This window comes from Zonotrichia albicollis, chromosome 2 (genome assembly GCF_047830755.1).
Source record: "Zonotrichia albicollis isolate bZonAlb1 chromosome 2, bZonAlb1.hap1, whole genome shotgun sequence".
In the NCBI taxonomy this organism is placed as follows: Eukaryota; Metazoa; Chordata; class Aves; order Passeriformes; family Passerellidae; genus Zonotrichia; species Zonotrichia albicollis.
The window spans coordinates 925443-942191 of NC_133820.1; the positions used below are offsets into that span (position 1 = coordinate 925443).

At 56.5% G+C, this 16749-nt stretch overlaps 1 protein-coding gene across 13 annotated transcripts; it reads left to right on the forward strand.

The window, feature by feature from the left end:
* Window positions 1-5817: 5817 nt before the first annotated feature.
* Window positions 5818-15898, forward strand: LOC141726109 (uncharacterized). 13 transcript variants are annotated; one of them, XM_074530476.1, is made up of 8 exons: window positions 5818-6312; window positions 6541-6682; window positions 6928-7499; window positions 7594-7714; window positions 8052-8650; window positions 8823-8970; window positions 9415-9489; window positions 14255-15547. In XM_074530476.1, the coding sequence occupies exons 1-4, from the start codon at window positions 6219-6221 to the stop codon at window positions 7653-7655; spliced, it is 870 nt and encodes a 289-aa protein (XP_074386577.1). In that variant the 5' UTR covers window positions 5818-6218; the 3' UTR covers window positions 7656-7714; window positions 8052-8650; window positions 8823-8970; window positions 9415-9489; window positions 14255-15547. The 13 variants fall into 13 exon arrangements, with proteins under 13 accessions (XP_074386577.1, XP_074386549.1, XP_074386605.1 ...); XM_074530448.1 differs by lacking the exons at window positions 8823-8970; window positions 14255-15547 and adding an exon at window positions 15557-15898; XM_074530504.1 differs by lacking the exons at window positions 8823-8970; window positions 14255-15547 and adding an exon at window positions 15557-15898 and having other exon boundaries at window positions 8052-8551.
* The last annotated feature ends 851 nt before the right edge of the window (window positions 15899-16749 follow it).

Sequence of the window (16749 nt, forward strand, 5' to 3'; positions counted from 1 at the left end):
CTGGCACCTGGAGGTGCACGGGGCACCTGAGGCACCCAGGACACAGGAGAGGGGACATGGGGGCCAGGGGCAGGCACAGAAAGGAGCACATGCATGTCCAGAGCGGGCACTGAGGGACAGGCAGGAAGGGTTTTGGCAAACCTCACTGATAAGAGCCAAAATGAGGGATGCAGGGCCCCAGGCAGCTCTCTAAAATGCAGTTTATTGTGTCCAAGAGGTTTCAGCAGCCCAGGGCTGTGGGTGACAGAGCTGTGCCCTCAGCTGTCAGCTCCAGCTGCAGGCAGGCCTGGACACCCTTTGTGTGTCAGGCCAGGCTTTGATAATCTGTGTACCCTGTAAAGAGATAATTTGACACATTATCTCTTTACAGGGTACACAGAAATGGTCCCTGTGCCATAGAGCACAGCCTGTCCTGTGCCTCACACGGACACCAGGGCCTGTCCTGTGCCTCACAGGGACACCACAGCCTGTCCTTGTGCCTCACAGCGCACACCCAGCCTCTGCTGCTCACACAGCCCCGGGGCGGGCGGGGATCCCGGGACAGCCCCGGTGCAGGGCCCGCAGTGCCGGTGTGGGCCTGGAACTCTCATTTGTGTGCGGTGTGCTGTGTGGGCTGAGGGACAGGGATTCCTCACAGGGACAGGCAGGGCTGGACAAGGGGAATGGCCTCAGCATGAAGGAAGGCAGGTTTGGATTCAGTATCAGAAGAAGTTTTCCCTGTGAGGGTGGGCAGGCCCTGGCACAGCTGTGGCTGCCCTGGATCCCTGGCAGTGCCCAAGACCAGGCTGGACACTGGGGCTGGGAGCAGCTGGGACAGTGGGAGTGTCCCTGCCATGGCAGGGCTGCGATGGGATGGGCTTTGAGGTCCCTACCTCAATGTAGTGATCCTGATCTGTAGTGATCCTGATATGTAGTGATCCTGATATGTAGTGATCCTGATATGTAGTGATTCTGATCTGGGCTTGCTGAGGTCAGTCAGCCTGAGGAGCTGCTGCAAATTCAGGCTGAAAGATGAGTGCTCATAATTTACACCGTGTAAAGCAAGAATGAATGCCTCAAGAAATGATAATGCATGATTGTTTGGCGTTTTGTTTTTGGGTTTTTTTGGGTTTTTTAAGGAAAGGGATGGGGTGAGGTGCTTCCTTTTATTTTTTTCTGAATCAATGTTATTTCTCCATTACAGCTTAGTAGAAACCTTATTCTGCTCTGGCTGCTCAAAGATCCTCGGCAGCATCTACAGGTGCACCTCGAGGAGCCTGGACTACAAGAGAGATTTGTTCTGTTTCACTATTGACTCCATTGAAAGGTGAGCACAGAATGTTTGTGTGCCAGCCCCACTGCACTCACAGGCATTGCACTGAGGGCTCTCCTGTTATATCTCTGGGAAGTGCAGAGGTGGCTTTTTTGGCTGCTCTGCCCCAGAGGGGTTTTCTGTACTGCTGGTGAGGAGCCTGATTTTGGAATGTTTGGTGCAATTGGCCCAGTCGCTTTTCCTTCTGTGCTTCCTGTAGTCTGTCCATGGCAGGTCCAGCCTGTGCCTTTAGCTTGGAGCCCTCAGTCCTCAGGGAAATGAACCTTTGGGAAGTTCTTACAGCTCTGCCCAGTGCTGTATGGATTGGGATGATTTTCTGGAATTAGGCTGTCCATTCTGACCCGTTTGTTCTCTCTCCCTGCAGACTGTGCTGCTGAAAGGCTGAGGTGGCACCAGGATCGGTGACATCCCTGACTCCCTGTGCCTTCCTGAGGCTGAAGCCACGTTTGCTGCCAGGGACCACAGAGTGGAAGATGCTACAGACTGAAAACTTGGGCATTTTTCTCCTGAATCCCAAGACTCTCTGCAGCTGTACACTGTCTATCTCTTAAAAGAGTTTCTGGCTTTTTAAAGGTTTTTACATTCTGCAATATTTATCTGTAACTCCATTAAAAAGAGTCATACTGTATCAATGTGGTGTGAATGACTTTGTTTGAGTTGGTTAATTAAAGCAAATTATTGATAAGGGGTTGGAGCTGGCAGCTCTTATTTTCTCTTCATTCCTTTAATTCCTTTCTATTATTTCTTAAGCAATTACTGCAATTAGGATATACAATAAGGACAGCAGCATTTCTGCCCTGCTGGATTGGCAAATCCAAGCCCAATTCCTTGCAGAGACTGAGGGGATGGCTTTGAGAGTGGGAATTTGGTGAGGAAGAGAGAGGAGAGGTCCCACAAAAAGTGGTTAAGGCCAGTTCTGCTGGCTTTGGGTGCTCCTAGCCCAAAAATCATCCTGGCTAAAGGGAACTTGGGGAAGCAAGGGGCCCTGTGCCAGAGGCCCGTGCTGGGACCCCTCAAATTGCAGCCAGAGGCGCTGGGCACTGCCAGACTTTTGGGACACGGTGACTGAGAGGCTCCACGGCCTGATCCCGAGGGTTTTCCCATTGTTTCCTGTCGTGCTTAGCACCGGGCAAGGCAGTGCAGCCCCACAGGCTGAAAATCCCATGGGAGCAGTTGGAATCACAGAGGAGCACACAGAAACCAGGCTGGGAGAGGACATGGGCTGCTCCACAGATTTATTTTTTGCAATGTGTTTTGAATTTATACCAGAATCTCACCTTCCCCTCCCCTCAGATCCCGTATCCTTGAGTTTTGAGTTTTCTCATAAAGACTCCTCGGCCTGCACTGGGAAATGATTCCGTGGCACCGGGGAGCGGTGGGGTCTGAGGGTCCTGGGGCTCCCCCCGCCCCGGCCGGTTCCCGGTTCCATCCGTGTGGAGCCTCTCCGTTCTGGAGCTCCCGCCGCCCGCGGCCATCCCGGTCCCGATCCCCGCCCCACACCGCGCCCGCCGCGGGAGAGGCGGCACCGCTCGGGACCCCCCGGCAGCCGACACCGACAGGAGCCGAGCCAGAACCCCGGCCCATCCCGGCCCCGCCTCAGCGCTCGGGGCTCCGCGCAGCGCCGGGAGCAGCCCCGGTTCGGCCCGGTGCGACGGGCGGGGCCGGTGCGGGGGACACGGGCGGGGCCGGTGTGGGGGACACTGACGGGATCGGTATGGGGGACACGGGCGGGGCCGGTCTGGGGAACACGGGCGGGGCCGGTGTGGGGGACACGGGCGGAGCCGGTGTGAGGAGCACGGACGGGGCCGGTGTGGGGGGCACGGGCGGGATCGGTATGGGGGACACGGGCGGGGCCGGTATTGGGGACACGGGCGGGATCGGTATGGGGGACACGGGCGGGGCCGGTATTGGGGACACGGGCGGGGCCGGTGTGGGGGACACGGGCGGGGCCGCCAGCGATGGCCCCACCCCCATCCCGGGCAGGGCGGGGCGGACTCGGGGCGGACCCGGGGCTCCGTGAGGCGGGGCCGGGGGCGGGGCCAGAGCTACGTGAGGCGGGGCTAGGGGGCGGGGCCAGAGCTACGTAAGGCGGGGCTCGAAGGCGGGGCCAGAGCTACGTGAGGCGGGGCTAGGGGGCGGGGCCAGAGCTACGTAAGGCGGGGCTCGAAGGCGGGGCCAGAGCTACGTGAGGCGGGGCCGGAGGCGGGGCCAGAGCTACGTAAGGCGGGGCCAGAGCTACGTGAGGCGGGGCTCCGAGGCGGGGCCAGAGCTACGTGAGGCGGGGCTGGGGGCGGGGCCAGAGCTACGTGAGGCGGGGCCGGGGGCGGTCCCGACTCCGGCTCAGGTGTGCGGGGCGGGTCCAGGGACCGGCTCAGGTGTGCGGGACCTCAGCGCGGCTGCGCGGGGCGTGGCCGAGGTTATTTAAGATCCGGTAATCTCGTTAACCGCCATTTGCTCACTCGGAGCTCGGTGCGGACGGGTGGGTTCTGTCCCCGCTCCGCGGCTTTTTCTCCCTTCCTCTTCCCTTCTCTACCTTTCCTTTCTCCTGCTTGTATTCCCCTTCTTTCTCTGCTTTTCTCTCTCCCCCCTTTTCTCTCCTCCTCAAAGCCGACTCCTTTCCCTCCTCTTTCGGCCTCCCCTCCTGTCTCCCCCTCTGCCGTTCCTTTTCCTCTCTGTATTCCCCTTCTCTCTCTTCCCCCCTTTCCTCTCCTCCCCTTTCGGCCTCCCCTCCTGTCCCCTCCTCTACTCTTCCTTCTCCTCTCTGTATTCTTCTTCTTTATCCCCTAGACCCTACCCTCCTCTTCCCCCTACTCCTTTCTATTCCCCCTCTCTCCCTTCTCTGTCCGCTGTCCGTCTGTCCCTTTCCAGCCTTTCCCTTCCCTTTCACTTTCCTCCCTGCTATCCCTCCTCTCTTGCCGTTCTCTCCGTTCCTTCTTTCCTCTCAGCCGCGGGGCTGGGGGTTCCGGACAATAATAAAGCCCAGAGGGCCGGAGTCCGGCGCCCCCGGCCCCGCTGGAGCCCCGCTGGTGTCCCCCTGCAGTTCCATGGTTGTGAACGCAGGGGGCGCCGCCGGGGCTCCGCTTCCCCCATCCCACGGGGGCCCCTCGTTTGGAGGGGGTCCCGGGATGGGGGGTCGGGTTTGGGGACCCCCTTGTTTGAAGGGGGTCCCGGGGTGGGGGACCCCGTCATTAGGACGGGGTCCTGAGGGGGGGTCAGGAAGGGTCCCCTCGTTAGGAGGGGGTCCTTGGGGGGGGTTAGGAAGGGGCCCCCTCATTAGGAGGGGGTCCCTGGGGGGGGGGGGGGGGGTAGGTAGGGCCCCCTCCGGGGGAGGGGGCCCCGGGGGGGGCGGGGCGGGCCCCCTCCGGGGGAGGGGGCCCCGGGGGAGGGGGGCGGGGCGGAGGGGGGGCATTCCCCCCTCCTGGCCCCGCCCCCCTCCCCCGGGCCCCCTCCCCCGGACGGGGTCCCGGCCCTGCCCCCTCCCGGGGACCCCTCCTCCGGACCGGGGCCCGGGGGGGGAGGGGGGGCGGGTGGGGTGGGGGGGAAGCAGAGGGGGGCACGTCACTCTGCGCCGTGAAACACAAGTACACGTATAAGCACACACACGAACGGCCCTCCCCGTCCGGCCCCCCCACCCCACCCGCCCCCCCTCCCTCCCCCCCGGGCCCCGGTCCGGAGGAGGGGTTCCCGGGAGGGGGCAGGGCCGGGACCCCGTCCGGGGGAGGGGGCCCGGGGGAGGGGGGCGGGGCCAGGAGGGGGGAATGCCCCCCCTCCGCCCCGCCCCCCTCCCCCGGGGCCCCCTCCCCCGGAGGGGGCCCGCCCCGCCCCCCCCGGGACCCCCTCCTCCGGAGGGGGCCCTACCTACCCCCCCCCCCCCCCCCCAGGGACCCCCTCCTAATGAGGGGGCCCCTTCCTAACCCCCCCACCACCCCCCCGGACCCCTCCTAACGAGGGGGCCGCTGTAACCCGCACCCCCCGCCCGCACCCCCCAGTGTGATGTAGGGACAGCCGGAACCCCGGCGGTGTGGGGCGGTGTATTGAACTGGAATGGGGGGACCGCAGAGCGGCTCCGCCCCGTGTGGGGGCCCCAGCGAGGGCGGGGGCGCCGGGCTCCGGCCCTCAGGGCTTTATTATTGCCCGGCACCCCGAGCCCCGCAGCTGCGAGGAAAGAAGGAGAGCGGGGAATACAGAACGAGAATAGGGGAGCGGGGGGGGTACGCGAGGGGAAGGGGGGGAGAGGTCGGGGTAGGCGGGGCAGCGGGGGACGGGGCGGGGCGGAAGGGCGGGGCAGCAGGGGGCGGGGCGGAAGGGCGGGGCAGCAGGGGACGGGGCGGGGCGGAGGGGCGGGGCGGAAGGCGGGGCGGCGAGGGAAGGGAGAGGATGGAGGAATAGGGTAGGGTAAGGTAGGGATGAGTAGGGTAGGGGTGAGTGAGGGAATAGGGAGGTGGGATGGGAGCGGGGGGCGGGGGGCGGCCGTAGGGGGGGAGGGAGGGGAGGGCTAGGGGGGAGAGGGAGGGGGGGGGGTTAGGGGGGGGGGTGGGTGTGGGGGGTGGGGGAGGGGAGGAAGGGAGGGGAGAAAGGAGAGGTGTAGAGAAACAGAAACACAAAAGAAAAGAAATACAGAGAAAAATATAGAGGAACAGAGATATAGAGCCCCGACCGACAGCACCCTCACCCACCGGACCTCCGAGGAGCAAATGGCTCCGCTCGGCCCTCTCCGCGCCTTAAATTCCCCAAGGCCCCGCCCCGCGCAGACGCACTGGGATCGCTCACACCTGTGCACGCCCCGCCCCTCACACCTGTGCCGGCCCCGCCCCCGGCGCCCCGCCTCCCCGCCCCGCCCCTCTCCCGCCCCCCCTCCCGCCCATAAAAGCCGGCCAATCCGCGCCTGTTCCGTTTTCTTCGGGGGATGCTTTGCTCGGGATGCTGCGGGAGCGTCGGTCGGAGCGCTGCGCGGAGATCCGGATCGGGGGCTGGTGCTGCGTGGAGCCCGAGGTGCTCAGGTAAGACCGGGATCGGGAGCTGGGCCCGGAGATTCGGGTCCTGGTCCTGCCGGTGTCTGCTGTGGGAGGCGGACAGGGTATGGGGGCTAGGTGAGACCGGGATCCGGGCTCGGGGATTCCGGTCCTGGTTCTGCTGGTGTCTCCTATGGGAGGCGGGCAGGGTGTGGGTGCTACGGCTGGATGGTTGAGGCCGGATTGGGACTGGGATCGGGACCGGTATCGTTGCAGGTGGAAAGAGCCGCTCCGGCATGGCTGCTCGGACCGTGCCCGGTACTGCTCCTCCGGCTGCGGCCAGTGCGGGACTGGGGTCCCGCCAGGGCCGGATGATCGAGGTGAGAATAGGACCAGGACCAGACCGGCATCGCTACAGGTAGGAAGAGCCGCTCCGGAATGGGCGCTGGGACCGAGCCAGGTACTGCTCCTCCTACTCTGCTCGGTACAGATCTGGGGTCCCGCCGGTGTTCTGGGCCGTGGGAAGCCGGGGCTATGATGGTGCTGGGCGCCAGGAGGACGGCGCTTCCCTGGAGCAGCCGCTGGATCACGGCTGGAAACGGGTAGGGCGGGGGAATCGCCTGTGACAGCCCCGGGACCCCATCGGCATCACCGCTCCCTCAGCGCCGCCGCCCGTCCCGCGGGGCGCCCCCTGGCGGACACGGCGCCGCCCCTCAGCCCTGCGGGGACACCGATCCCGGCCCGGCAGCACCGCGGCCACCGCGCTCCCCAGTACCGGGACACCGCGCTCCCCTGTGAGATCCACAGCGCCCGCATCCCCCTGCTCCGTGTCAGCATCCTCGGGGGATCCTCGCCGAACGACCAGGACTGGGGCTGCTGCTCCCGCTGCGGCTGTACCCGGTGTGGGCCTGGAGGAGGCCAGAAGCCCCCGAAGGGCTGGCAGCCCTCGCGTCCTAGGGATCTGCAGGAGGAGCTGTGCCTGCAGCGTGCCGAACACACATCTCGGTGTGGGCACCGGGACAGCGCTGGCACAGACACGGCTAAAGCGCTGCCTGCGGCCCCTCAGCCAGGGGCTGCTCTGAAGAGGCACACGGAGATGCCTCAGCCCGGACAGACACCACCGACAGCCCAGAAGGACCCCAAGGAGCAGCTGGCGTTACCTGGAATGGAGGCACAGACCGTTTGCAGAGGGGCTCAGACAGCAGTTCCTGTTTCCGACCTCCCAGAGCTCCCAGGTATGTCTCGGCCACCCCAAATCTCCTCTCTCCTTTGCAGCCTGAGGCCATCATCCCTCAGCAGCGCTAAAGCCAAAGCCATCTTCCCTCACAGGTATTGAATCCCAAGCAGTATACTTTGGAGATGCCTCAAAATCAGATGTTCAACTGGGATGAAGTTTGGAACTTCCCAGGGAGCCAGCTGGAAGTGCAGAAGTGAAGGAAAGCTTTTGCAGGTAGGTCCCACTGGATGTGTGCTGAAGGCAGGGATGTGCATCCCTTTTCCTGAGGGGAAAGAATGTGCAGAGGCTGCTGCTGAGGCTCTGAAAGGAGCTGGGCTTCTTCAGGGAGAGGTGTGCTGCCTCAGCACAGGCTGGGAGTGCATCCAGCCACTGCCTTGTCCTGCTTTAAAACATCAACTGGAGCCCGAGCTCCAGGGTTGGGGGGTGAAATCAGCTGGGTTCCAGGGAACTCTGCCAAGTGACCCCAGGGACATCAGGGGAGATGGGGGATGAGGGTTTTAAACAGCAAGTTCTATAGAATATAGACTGTCCTTGTCCTGATCCCACTGAGCTTCCCTGGAACCTCTGCTGGCTCCTGACACAGCTGGTGCAAAAGTGGTACCTCTGCATGGGAATTTCCACTCTCCATGAGGCGCTGTCAGGTTATTCCAGCAGGAATTCATCAGGGAATGTGGGGCTGTGGGTACAACTCACCTGAACTAGCAAAGCCGATAGCAAACCCCAAATCCAGGCACCACATAGAGAACAATCTTTGTGCTGGCCTGTCAGCTAAAACCCCTGGGCTGGGAAATTTCTGCAGCCAAATGCATGCAATAATCTAAATCCCAGTAGCCAGCATTCCCCAGGGGGACAATCCAAGTCCCAGGGTGGCAGCTGGTGTCCTTCTCCTGCTGCTGGTGGGACAAATTCCCCGCAGGAGGGGCGGGAGCGGGCATGGGGAAGTGCCGGGAGGTGAGGCCGCTGCAATGTCACCTGGATCGGGAGGTGAGGCCGCTGGGATGTCACCTGAATCGGGAGGTGAGGCCGCTGGAATGTCACCTGGATCGGGAGGTGAGGCCGCTGGAATGTCACCTGGATCGGGAGATGAGGCCGCTGGAATGTCACCTGGATCGGGAGATGAGGCCGCTGCAATGTCACCTGGATCGGGAGGTGAGGCCGCTGCAATGCCGGCTGAATCGGCTGGGAACATTCCTTCCCTGCAGGAGCCAGAGCAGATCCCTCCTGGCCAGGCTGGGGGCAGCCGCTGGATCTGCTCTGGGGTAGAACCCCCTGCCCTGCCCTGCCAGCAGCCCTGACTCTGCTTTCCCTCCCCGCTCCTCAGGGTGTCAGGGCCGCCGTGAGGGAGCCCAGACCCAAAAACCCCACAGCCCACAGAGTGAACGATCCCAACAGAGAAATGCAGCGTTGTGATAAAAATTCTGTTAAAAAGGGTGTGACAACACTGTAATGGGATTCCCAGGAACCTTCTGGTTTGCTCCTGGTTCTGTTTTTATGTATTTTTAGTACCTCAATAGGCAGTTTGTAGAATTTATTCTGGGACTCAGAGGTTGAGCAGGGCTGGCTTTGGATTGGCCTTCACCTCTGCTCCCACTTGGGCCGAGCTGGGCGGACTCATCCCCTCAGCTCTTCCCTCCAAACCATCCCTGACTCATTTCCCTGCAGGTGAACCCGGGTTTGGCCCCAAGCTGTCCCCTCCCCGCCTGCCCTTGCCCTCACGGTGTCCCTTCTGCTCCCCACAGTGCCCTGGGGACACCAGGGAGGTCCCTCTGCCTTTCTCTGCCCCTCTCCAGCCCCGGCCGCTCCTCTGCTCGCTCTCTCTGCCCCTGTCCCACACAGCGGGGCACAAAAGGGGAAAGGGGTCATTAATTCAATTAATTCTGCAATTAATTAATGAATTAATTCCAATTCCCCAGTGAGAAGAACACGAACTCACAGCCACCGAGGCCTGATGGGTTCCTGCAGTGAGAGCTCAGCACACATCCACAGAGGTAAGTCCAGCATCTGAAGGAATAAACAAAACACAGGTGAAAAAAAGTTATTTATTTTGCTTCTAAGTTATTTCAAGTTCTTAAAGCCCAGCCAACGTTTGCTCTTGATTTTGGTTGGGTGAATTGTGAGCAGTGGGCACAGGTCATGCCATTCGTGGGGGCAGAAAAAGTAGATTGAGCTCACCTTATTTCAAGTTATTAAAAAAGACACATAACTCTTTAAACACAAAACCCTTCAATTACCATAATGTTTCTTCCTTGATTTTAACTGAGTCTCAGGATATTTTATAAAACTTAACACCTCCTCCTTAACAGACTCATAAAACATTAGACAAAAAGTTCTAATACCAATCTCAGGCTTACACAAGAGACCCTCCCCACAACCAAACAAAAAAATCAAGCTAATGTACCAAATGTAGACCTTATTAACATTAAAAATACAGTTCAACCACATCCAAAAATAACTCCAAATTTATTTCCTCCAAACACCAAATACTCTTCAAATTCTAAATCAAAAACTCTTTTAAAAGTAACAAAAACCATTAAAAATTATTCAAATATCAAAAACCTATACATAAATATTACTCAAAGCCCACAAAAATATAGAACGTTCTAATCAATATCCTAAATACAAAAAAAGCCCACTAGACAAATTAGTACCATTCTAAATAGAACATAAATAAAAATCTTTTACCAAGAAACATAGCTCCCAATAAATAAAACCACCATGTAAGGATATAGGTAGTAATAGTAACCCAACAATCTAAGGTTTCTCCAAAACACTTTCAAAACTTCAATATTTATAAATAACAACCTACAGTAACTCAAGTATTAATAAAATCGAACAAAATTAAACTTCACTACATTTAAGTCTAAATAGTCTTAAATTTCATTTTATCGCTGTAATGGTCTAATAAAATTAGGTTTATTATTCCTTACTATCAGAATTAATTAATTCTAAATCTTATTTAATGAAACTTATCCTAAATTTTATTATAAATCATTTTTCCAAACTATAAAGTATATAGTTAATTTTCTTAAAAAGTAAAACAACTCAAATTAAAACAACTACAATAAAACTCTAACAAACACCTACTCATAAGTAAAAAAATACAGTTGATTACATCATTCATTTCATAAAAAATCTATTCTTCATTACAATGTCTAGTTTTTATCTTTTATAAATACCACCAAAAAAATAGCATTACTATTAATATCATACTATTTTAAATTTTTTACTCTATTTCCTTAATACGTAAATATTTTTAGAAAGTTATCTTAGGTTCTCCAAACAGTACTAATAGACTAATTATAGAAAATTATTAAGTTTATAATAAACATTACTTGTAACATATTATTAGAATATTTACAACTGACTTTCACATACTTTACCGTCTCTTTATAAAATTACCAAAACCACATAATTTCACAATCCCACTTTTTTATTCTCTAACTACTTATACATCTCTGAAACCAAGTTAACTCCCTAACTAGTCTCTACACTAACTCTGTAATTTAACCTAATATTATCTCATCATTTTACATATTTTTCAAAGTTACAAAAATATAAACTGTATTAAAAACCTTCTCCAAACTATTAGTCTTATAGTTTTCCTCAGTTATTATTACAAAAACACTTCTATAAAAATCCAACTACAACATTAATTTATTTTTCTAAGTTTCATAGTAGGTATTCAGCCTCTCCTACAGCTACATTTCCTGCCCCCTCATACTCTCAATATCCAAATTCACAATCCTGTCTGTAACAACTTTCAGATCTTGAAAAAATAAGTTTACTATACTCAAAACATCTCTATTCTAAAAATACTTTTAAAAACCCAATTATTAAATGATTTAATTAATCCTTAATCCTAAATTTTTTACTAATAACTACTATTTAAAAAAAATTACATAAAAATGTATTAAGTAACATCCACCAATTACAATTTAAACTATAATCAAAGGAAAGGAGGGAGCTGCTCACAGTGCCTGAGCAGTGAGGAGCTGTGAGGGCAGCTGGGGCTGGAAACCCTCACTCAGGATGGCACACTGGATGTGCCAGGAAGCACATGCACTCACCTGTGCCCATTTCTGTGATGTGTCAGTCAGAAATCATGTAACCAGCACCTTGCTCCTCACTGCACCACTTAGAAATACATTAAAAACAGAAAAAACCCAAACAAACCAACCAAACAACACCCACAAAAGAGAGGGCTCAGTGCAGCATCATCTCCATGTTCTGCCCAGGGATGGACAGAAAGGAGGAGGAAAGCTGTTCTGCCAGTGCTGCCAGGCCTGCACCAAGCAGTCTGAAACAGCCAAAATTGCCTCGCCTGCACTTCCCTCCCTGCCCTGGCTGCTGAGGGACAGAGGCACCACAGCCCAGGCTGGCAGCACTCACACCCTGCTGGCACAGACACCTCCATGTTCCATCTCTGGCCCAACAACCCCAGGGTGTTTCTGCTGTCCTGTCACACTTGGCAAATGTCACTGACATGGATGCAGGCACAGACACCCTGTGTGGCTCTGGGGTCAGAGCCCCTTCGGCACAAAAACCCCAGAGAGGGTTGGAAGGAATCTGATAAATCTTCCTCACACAAAGCACAATTTATCAGACTATGCTCCTTTCTGACCCAGACATGGGGCAACTGAGAGGCATTTTAAAAACTTGGATTCCATGTTCAGTCTCATGTGAAGAGTGAGACAATACAGATGTTATAATTCACCCATCACAATCAGCAGCCAACTATTTCCTAATTCCAATACACTGTAAGTGTTTCTTGGCCTGTCAGCTTCTGCCACACCATGCTGTAAATGCCTTCAAGCCAATCATCTAAAATTACCCCTTGTGAATCTTATTACAATGCATCTTTCATAGTTCTATTTCTCTAAGGTATCCAGTCTTATTTACAAACCATCCTTTAAAACTTGTTTCTAGCTCCAGTTCTCTCAGCAATGCCTGTCCTGTTCCGTGGCATTTCTAAGTCAGCATTTCTTATCCCAGAATTTCCATACAGATCCACACTATGTGAGCCTTCTGTCAAACTCTGGAAATTTCCTGCACATCCATTTCCCTCCCAGAGCTGTTCCCTGCCCAACCCAGGGGCTGTGGGCGCTGCTGCAGGGCACAGGGGCTGGAGGGCACTGCAGTGTGACATTAAACAGCAGAGCAATTGCCAAGCACAAAGAGATCCATCCTCACCTGCTCTGATGGCTGAATCCCTGCGGCTCATCCTCGGCTGTCCCTGCTCCAGGGAGGACGGCCTGGGCTCACACGCTGCCCTGCCAGCAGAAGGGAAAGGGTTAATGGAGCTTTGGGGCACGTTCTGTCCCAGAGGGGTTGGGCACAGGCACGGGAAGCTCTCACACACACACACAGAAAGGGTTAATGGAGCTTTTGGGCACGTTCTGTCCCCAGAGGGGTTGGCACAGGCACGGGAAGCTCTCACACACACAGAAAGGGTTAATGGAGCTTTGGGGCACATTCTGTCCCCAGAGGGGCTGGGCACAGGCACGGGAAGCTCTCACACACACAGAAAGGGTTAATGGAGCTTTTGGGCACATTCTGTCCCCAGAGGGTTGGGCACAGGCACGGGAAGCTCTCACACACACACACAGAAAGGGTTAATGGAGCTTTGGGGCACGCTCTGTCCCCAGAGGGGTTGGGCACAGGCACGGGAAGCTCTCACACGCACAGAAAGGGAAAGGGTTAATGGAGCTGTTGGGCACATTCTGTCCCCAGAGGGGTTGGGCACAGGCACGGGAAGCTCTCACACACACAGAAAGGGTTAATGGAGCTTTGGGGCACGTTCTGTCCCAGAGGGGTTGGGCACAGGCACGGGGAGCTCTCACACACACAGAAAGGGTTAATGGAGCTTTGGGGCACATTCTGTCCCAGAGGGGTTGGGCACAGGCACGGGAAGCTCTCACACACAGATTATCCCGAGCCAGAGCCCTCCAGGGCACCCTGGAGACAGAGAGCAGGAGCAGACCCAGCTGCAGCGCTGATCCTGCTCCTGCTTTCCCCCAGGGGCAGGGACAGCATTCCCTCCCGGCCCCGAGAGCCCCCAGGACAGGCACTTATTGGGGTGGCACTGGAGCTGCCACTTTGCTGCCACTCCTGCCCTACAGCCAGCAGGTTTCTGTGGGAGCAGGAGTTATCTGTGCAGGTCAGAGGCTGCACAAATCCCTAGAGCATTCCCTTAGGGACCCAAAGCTTCCCACGTGCCTTTTGCAGTCCAGTTTGTAATTTAAGTGCATTTCCAGAGAGTTTAAAAGGGAATGAGGTGCCCCGGTGCCAGCCCAGCATCAGATATGGGGCATGAGGAGACTCACCAGACACATTCCCTGCAGACTCTCCCCTCTCGGCGCTCCAGCTGCAGCATTCGCATTTCTCACCGAGTTCTCTTTCCAGGATTCCCAGCAGGAAACTGGTGGCCGCTTCCAGATGCAAATCCCCAAGGCAGCGCTGCTCCTCTCCCCCCCGAACCCCCCCTGCCTCCATCCTTTCCTCCTTTTATAACCTCGCCCCCACCCAGGATTCACAGGGAGGCTTCCAGGTGTTTCCGAGACCCAAATCATTCCAGGTGTTTCGGGAATTACCAGAAATAAGCTCGTCCCTTTTGGGGTAACAAATTATCTGTTTCCCCATTCCCCCTTCTGGCTCCTGTTCCCTAAGGCAAAACACCCGGATCAGGCGGGGGCCAGGGGGAAAATGTCAAGTCCAAACCCAAACCAAAGTTGTTTTTCCGTCGGTTTCCCTCAGGACTGTTCAGTTTCCCCGCTGTTCCTCGGCCACAGGAGCAGCTTCTCTGTGGGGCCCGTGGGGTGGCACAGGGACCCCCGTCCCGCTGCCTGCCGAGAGCGGAGCCCGTCCCATCCCAGCGCAGCCGGAGCGCGGCGCGGGTTTCGCTCCACGGAGCGCGATCGCAGCGAGCCGCGAGTGCCGGCACAGACCCGTCCCGCTCAGCAGCGGCTCCGGCAGCGGCGCCGCAGCACACGCGGCCCTGTGGGTGCCGCCCCGCCCGGGCGGCCCCTGCGCGCCCCTGTCCCCTCCGGCCGCACCCGAGGGCGCCGTGCCCTGCCCGAGCCAGGGCATTGTCCCGATCCCGGCACAGGGACGGGGCGGAGAGAGCGACCCCGCGTTCTGCAGGGCGGGCACGGGGCTGGGCACGGAACCGCAGCCCGGCCGCCTTGTCCCGGGACAGCAGCTGTCCTTGGCCATTGCTGCTGCTCCCGGGGCTAAAACCGCCTGGGGGATTGCTTCTGATCACAGCCGTCAGGTGTCTGACGGGAGTCCCTGAAACAGAGCTGAGTGTCTGTGACAAATGAGGGTGCTGAAGATGGAGTGACAGCAGAGGGAACCTTGTTCCTGCCAATTACCCATGGGGAGAGAGCAATTCCCAGCTTGGGAAACAGGGAAAGGGAATTCTGTGTCCTCTCCTGCTCAGGATACACATCTTCACTGTCCCATAAAGGGACCGTTTGAGCCTTTAGAGAGATTGCCGTGGGTCAAGGATCTCCTGCCTCGGCAGGGCAGAAGGTGGAGCTGCTGTTGGTGATTGTGACAATGACCCGAATAATCAGAGATCAGGGGGAAGTTGTTCAGTGCCCCGGCAGTGACAGAGAATGTGCTGGGCTAGTGTCACACGCAGAGCTGGACAATGACCCTGAACACCCCAAAAAGGCACAGAAACCCTGGGCCACGCTGTGATCAGGCCCCATAGGGGCGATTTATTGGAAGCGCCAGTGAGGAACAACGGGAATTCCCTGGCCCTCAGCTTGGTCCCACCTGCCCACACCCCCGCCCTCGGGAAGCGCTGCTCTTCCCGGCTGCAAAGCCGACAAACATTTTTTCCTCCGTCCCTTAAAACTCTTCTCTGAAAGCCTCTGTTCTCCCGCGCTTCTCCTCCTCCAGCATCCTCCTCCTCCTCGCGTCTCTCGCGTCCCTCCCCGGGCCCGTGGCTCCGCTCTGAGCCTCCACACTCTCACCTGAGCTCACCGAGGTCCTGACACCCTGGAGCCACCTTTGCCCCATCCCACGAGGTAACCTCTGTTTCTTCTTGAGGAACATGGGATGGGAACCGCCCTCCTCCTCAGCAGCCTGGGGAGCTGAGCTGACAAGAGGAGCACCCACCACAAGAAGCTCATCAGTTCTGCTCCAGCCCCTCGTGGACAGAACTGCTGTGGGTACAGCAATGATAACATGGCTGGTTCTTGTGAAGAACAACTCCTTGCTCTCAGGAACACATTTACAGGAGAGCAGCTGTACCTTGGCCAGGCTTAGGGGGCCCTGCTGCCAGCCAGGTGGAGGAGGAGGAGAGCTGGATCTCCTGGAATGTCTGGGTCCAGGTAAAGTGCTTTGTTTTCTTTTCCCCCTTAATTAAACCACAATAAAGCCCTAAATCAGACTTGTCTCAATGTGTGTGTGTGATTCCCATTTCCAGGAGATGATTTGGGAACTGGGGAGCCAAGGGGGGTCAGCAGGGCCTGTCCAGCCCTATAGGCCATGCCTGAGTCCAGTGCACATTTGGGATTATTTTCTAACCAGGACAGGTCACTTGAACTCATTTAAGTCCCTACTCAGGGGTACTTTAGGTCACAGGGGTCACAAGAGGTCATTTGAGGTCACAATTGGGGTTACCCCAGGTCCTAGGGGTTGTTTGAGGTCACAATGGGGTTATCCAGGTCATAGGAGTCATTTGGGGTCATTTGACTACTTTAAAATTTATTTCATAATTTAGTTTATTTTCCTTTAAATCTTTCCTTGAGTTCGTTTGGGATGACTGGAACAGGAAGCTCAGTGCACAGAGACTCTGTCTGTGGCCTTTGGTGTCCTTGACATGCAGCCAGGACAGCAGGACACGAGTGGCCATCCCACACTCAGGTCAGGGTCTTCCAGATTGGGATTTCTCAGCTGGAAGAGAAGGCTGGGGGAGCTGGGCTCTCCGTGGGCAGGGATCTCAGGGGTTCAGGGGCTGGCAGAGCTGCCAGGCTCTGCTTTACCCTCAGGATTTACTTGCAGGGAGCAGCAGAGGCAGGAGGGGCTGGTTCCAATGTTCGAATATTGTTTAAAGGGTTAAGGCAGTGATACCCGGGGTTTGTAAGGCCCAAGTGAGATGAGGAGGGACTGAGAGGAGACATGAGTGCTATAAACAGTCTTTACAAACAGTTTGGGGGGTGAAGGGCTGGCTGTTAACGCCTTTGGGATGTTCCTGGTGTCCGTGCTGGCTGTGGGCAGCAGGTTTGGCGCCAGCCTGG

Excerpts from the sequence above, each read along its gene's own strand:
- LOC141726109 (XM_074530435.1), top strand. The coding sequence starts at position 8,435 with ATGGGGAAGTGCCGGGAGGTGAGGCCGCTGCAATGTCACCTGGATCGG. Across the intron at positions 8,651-9,407 it reads AATGTCACCTGGATCGGGAG|TCCCCAGTGAGAAGAACACG; the intron begins GTGAGGCCGCTG and ends ATTAATTCCAAT. Across the intron at positions 9,490-12,427 it reads CTCAGCACACATCCACAGAG|CTCCAGTTCTCTCAGCAATG; the intron begins GTAAGTCCAGCA and ends ACTTGTTTCTAG.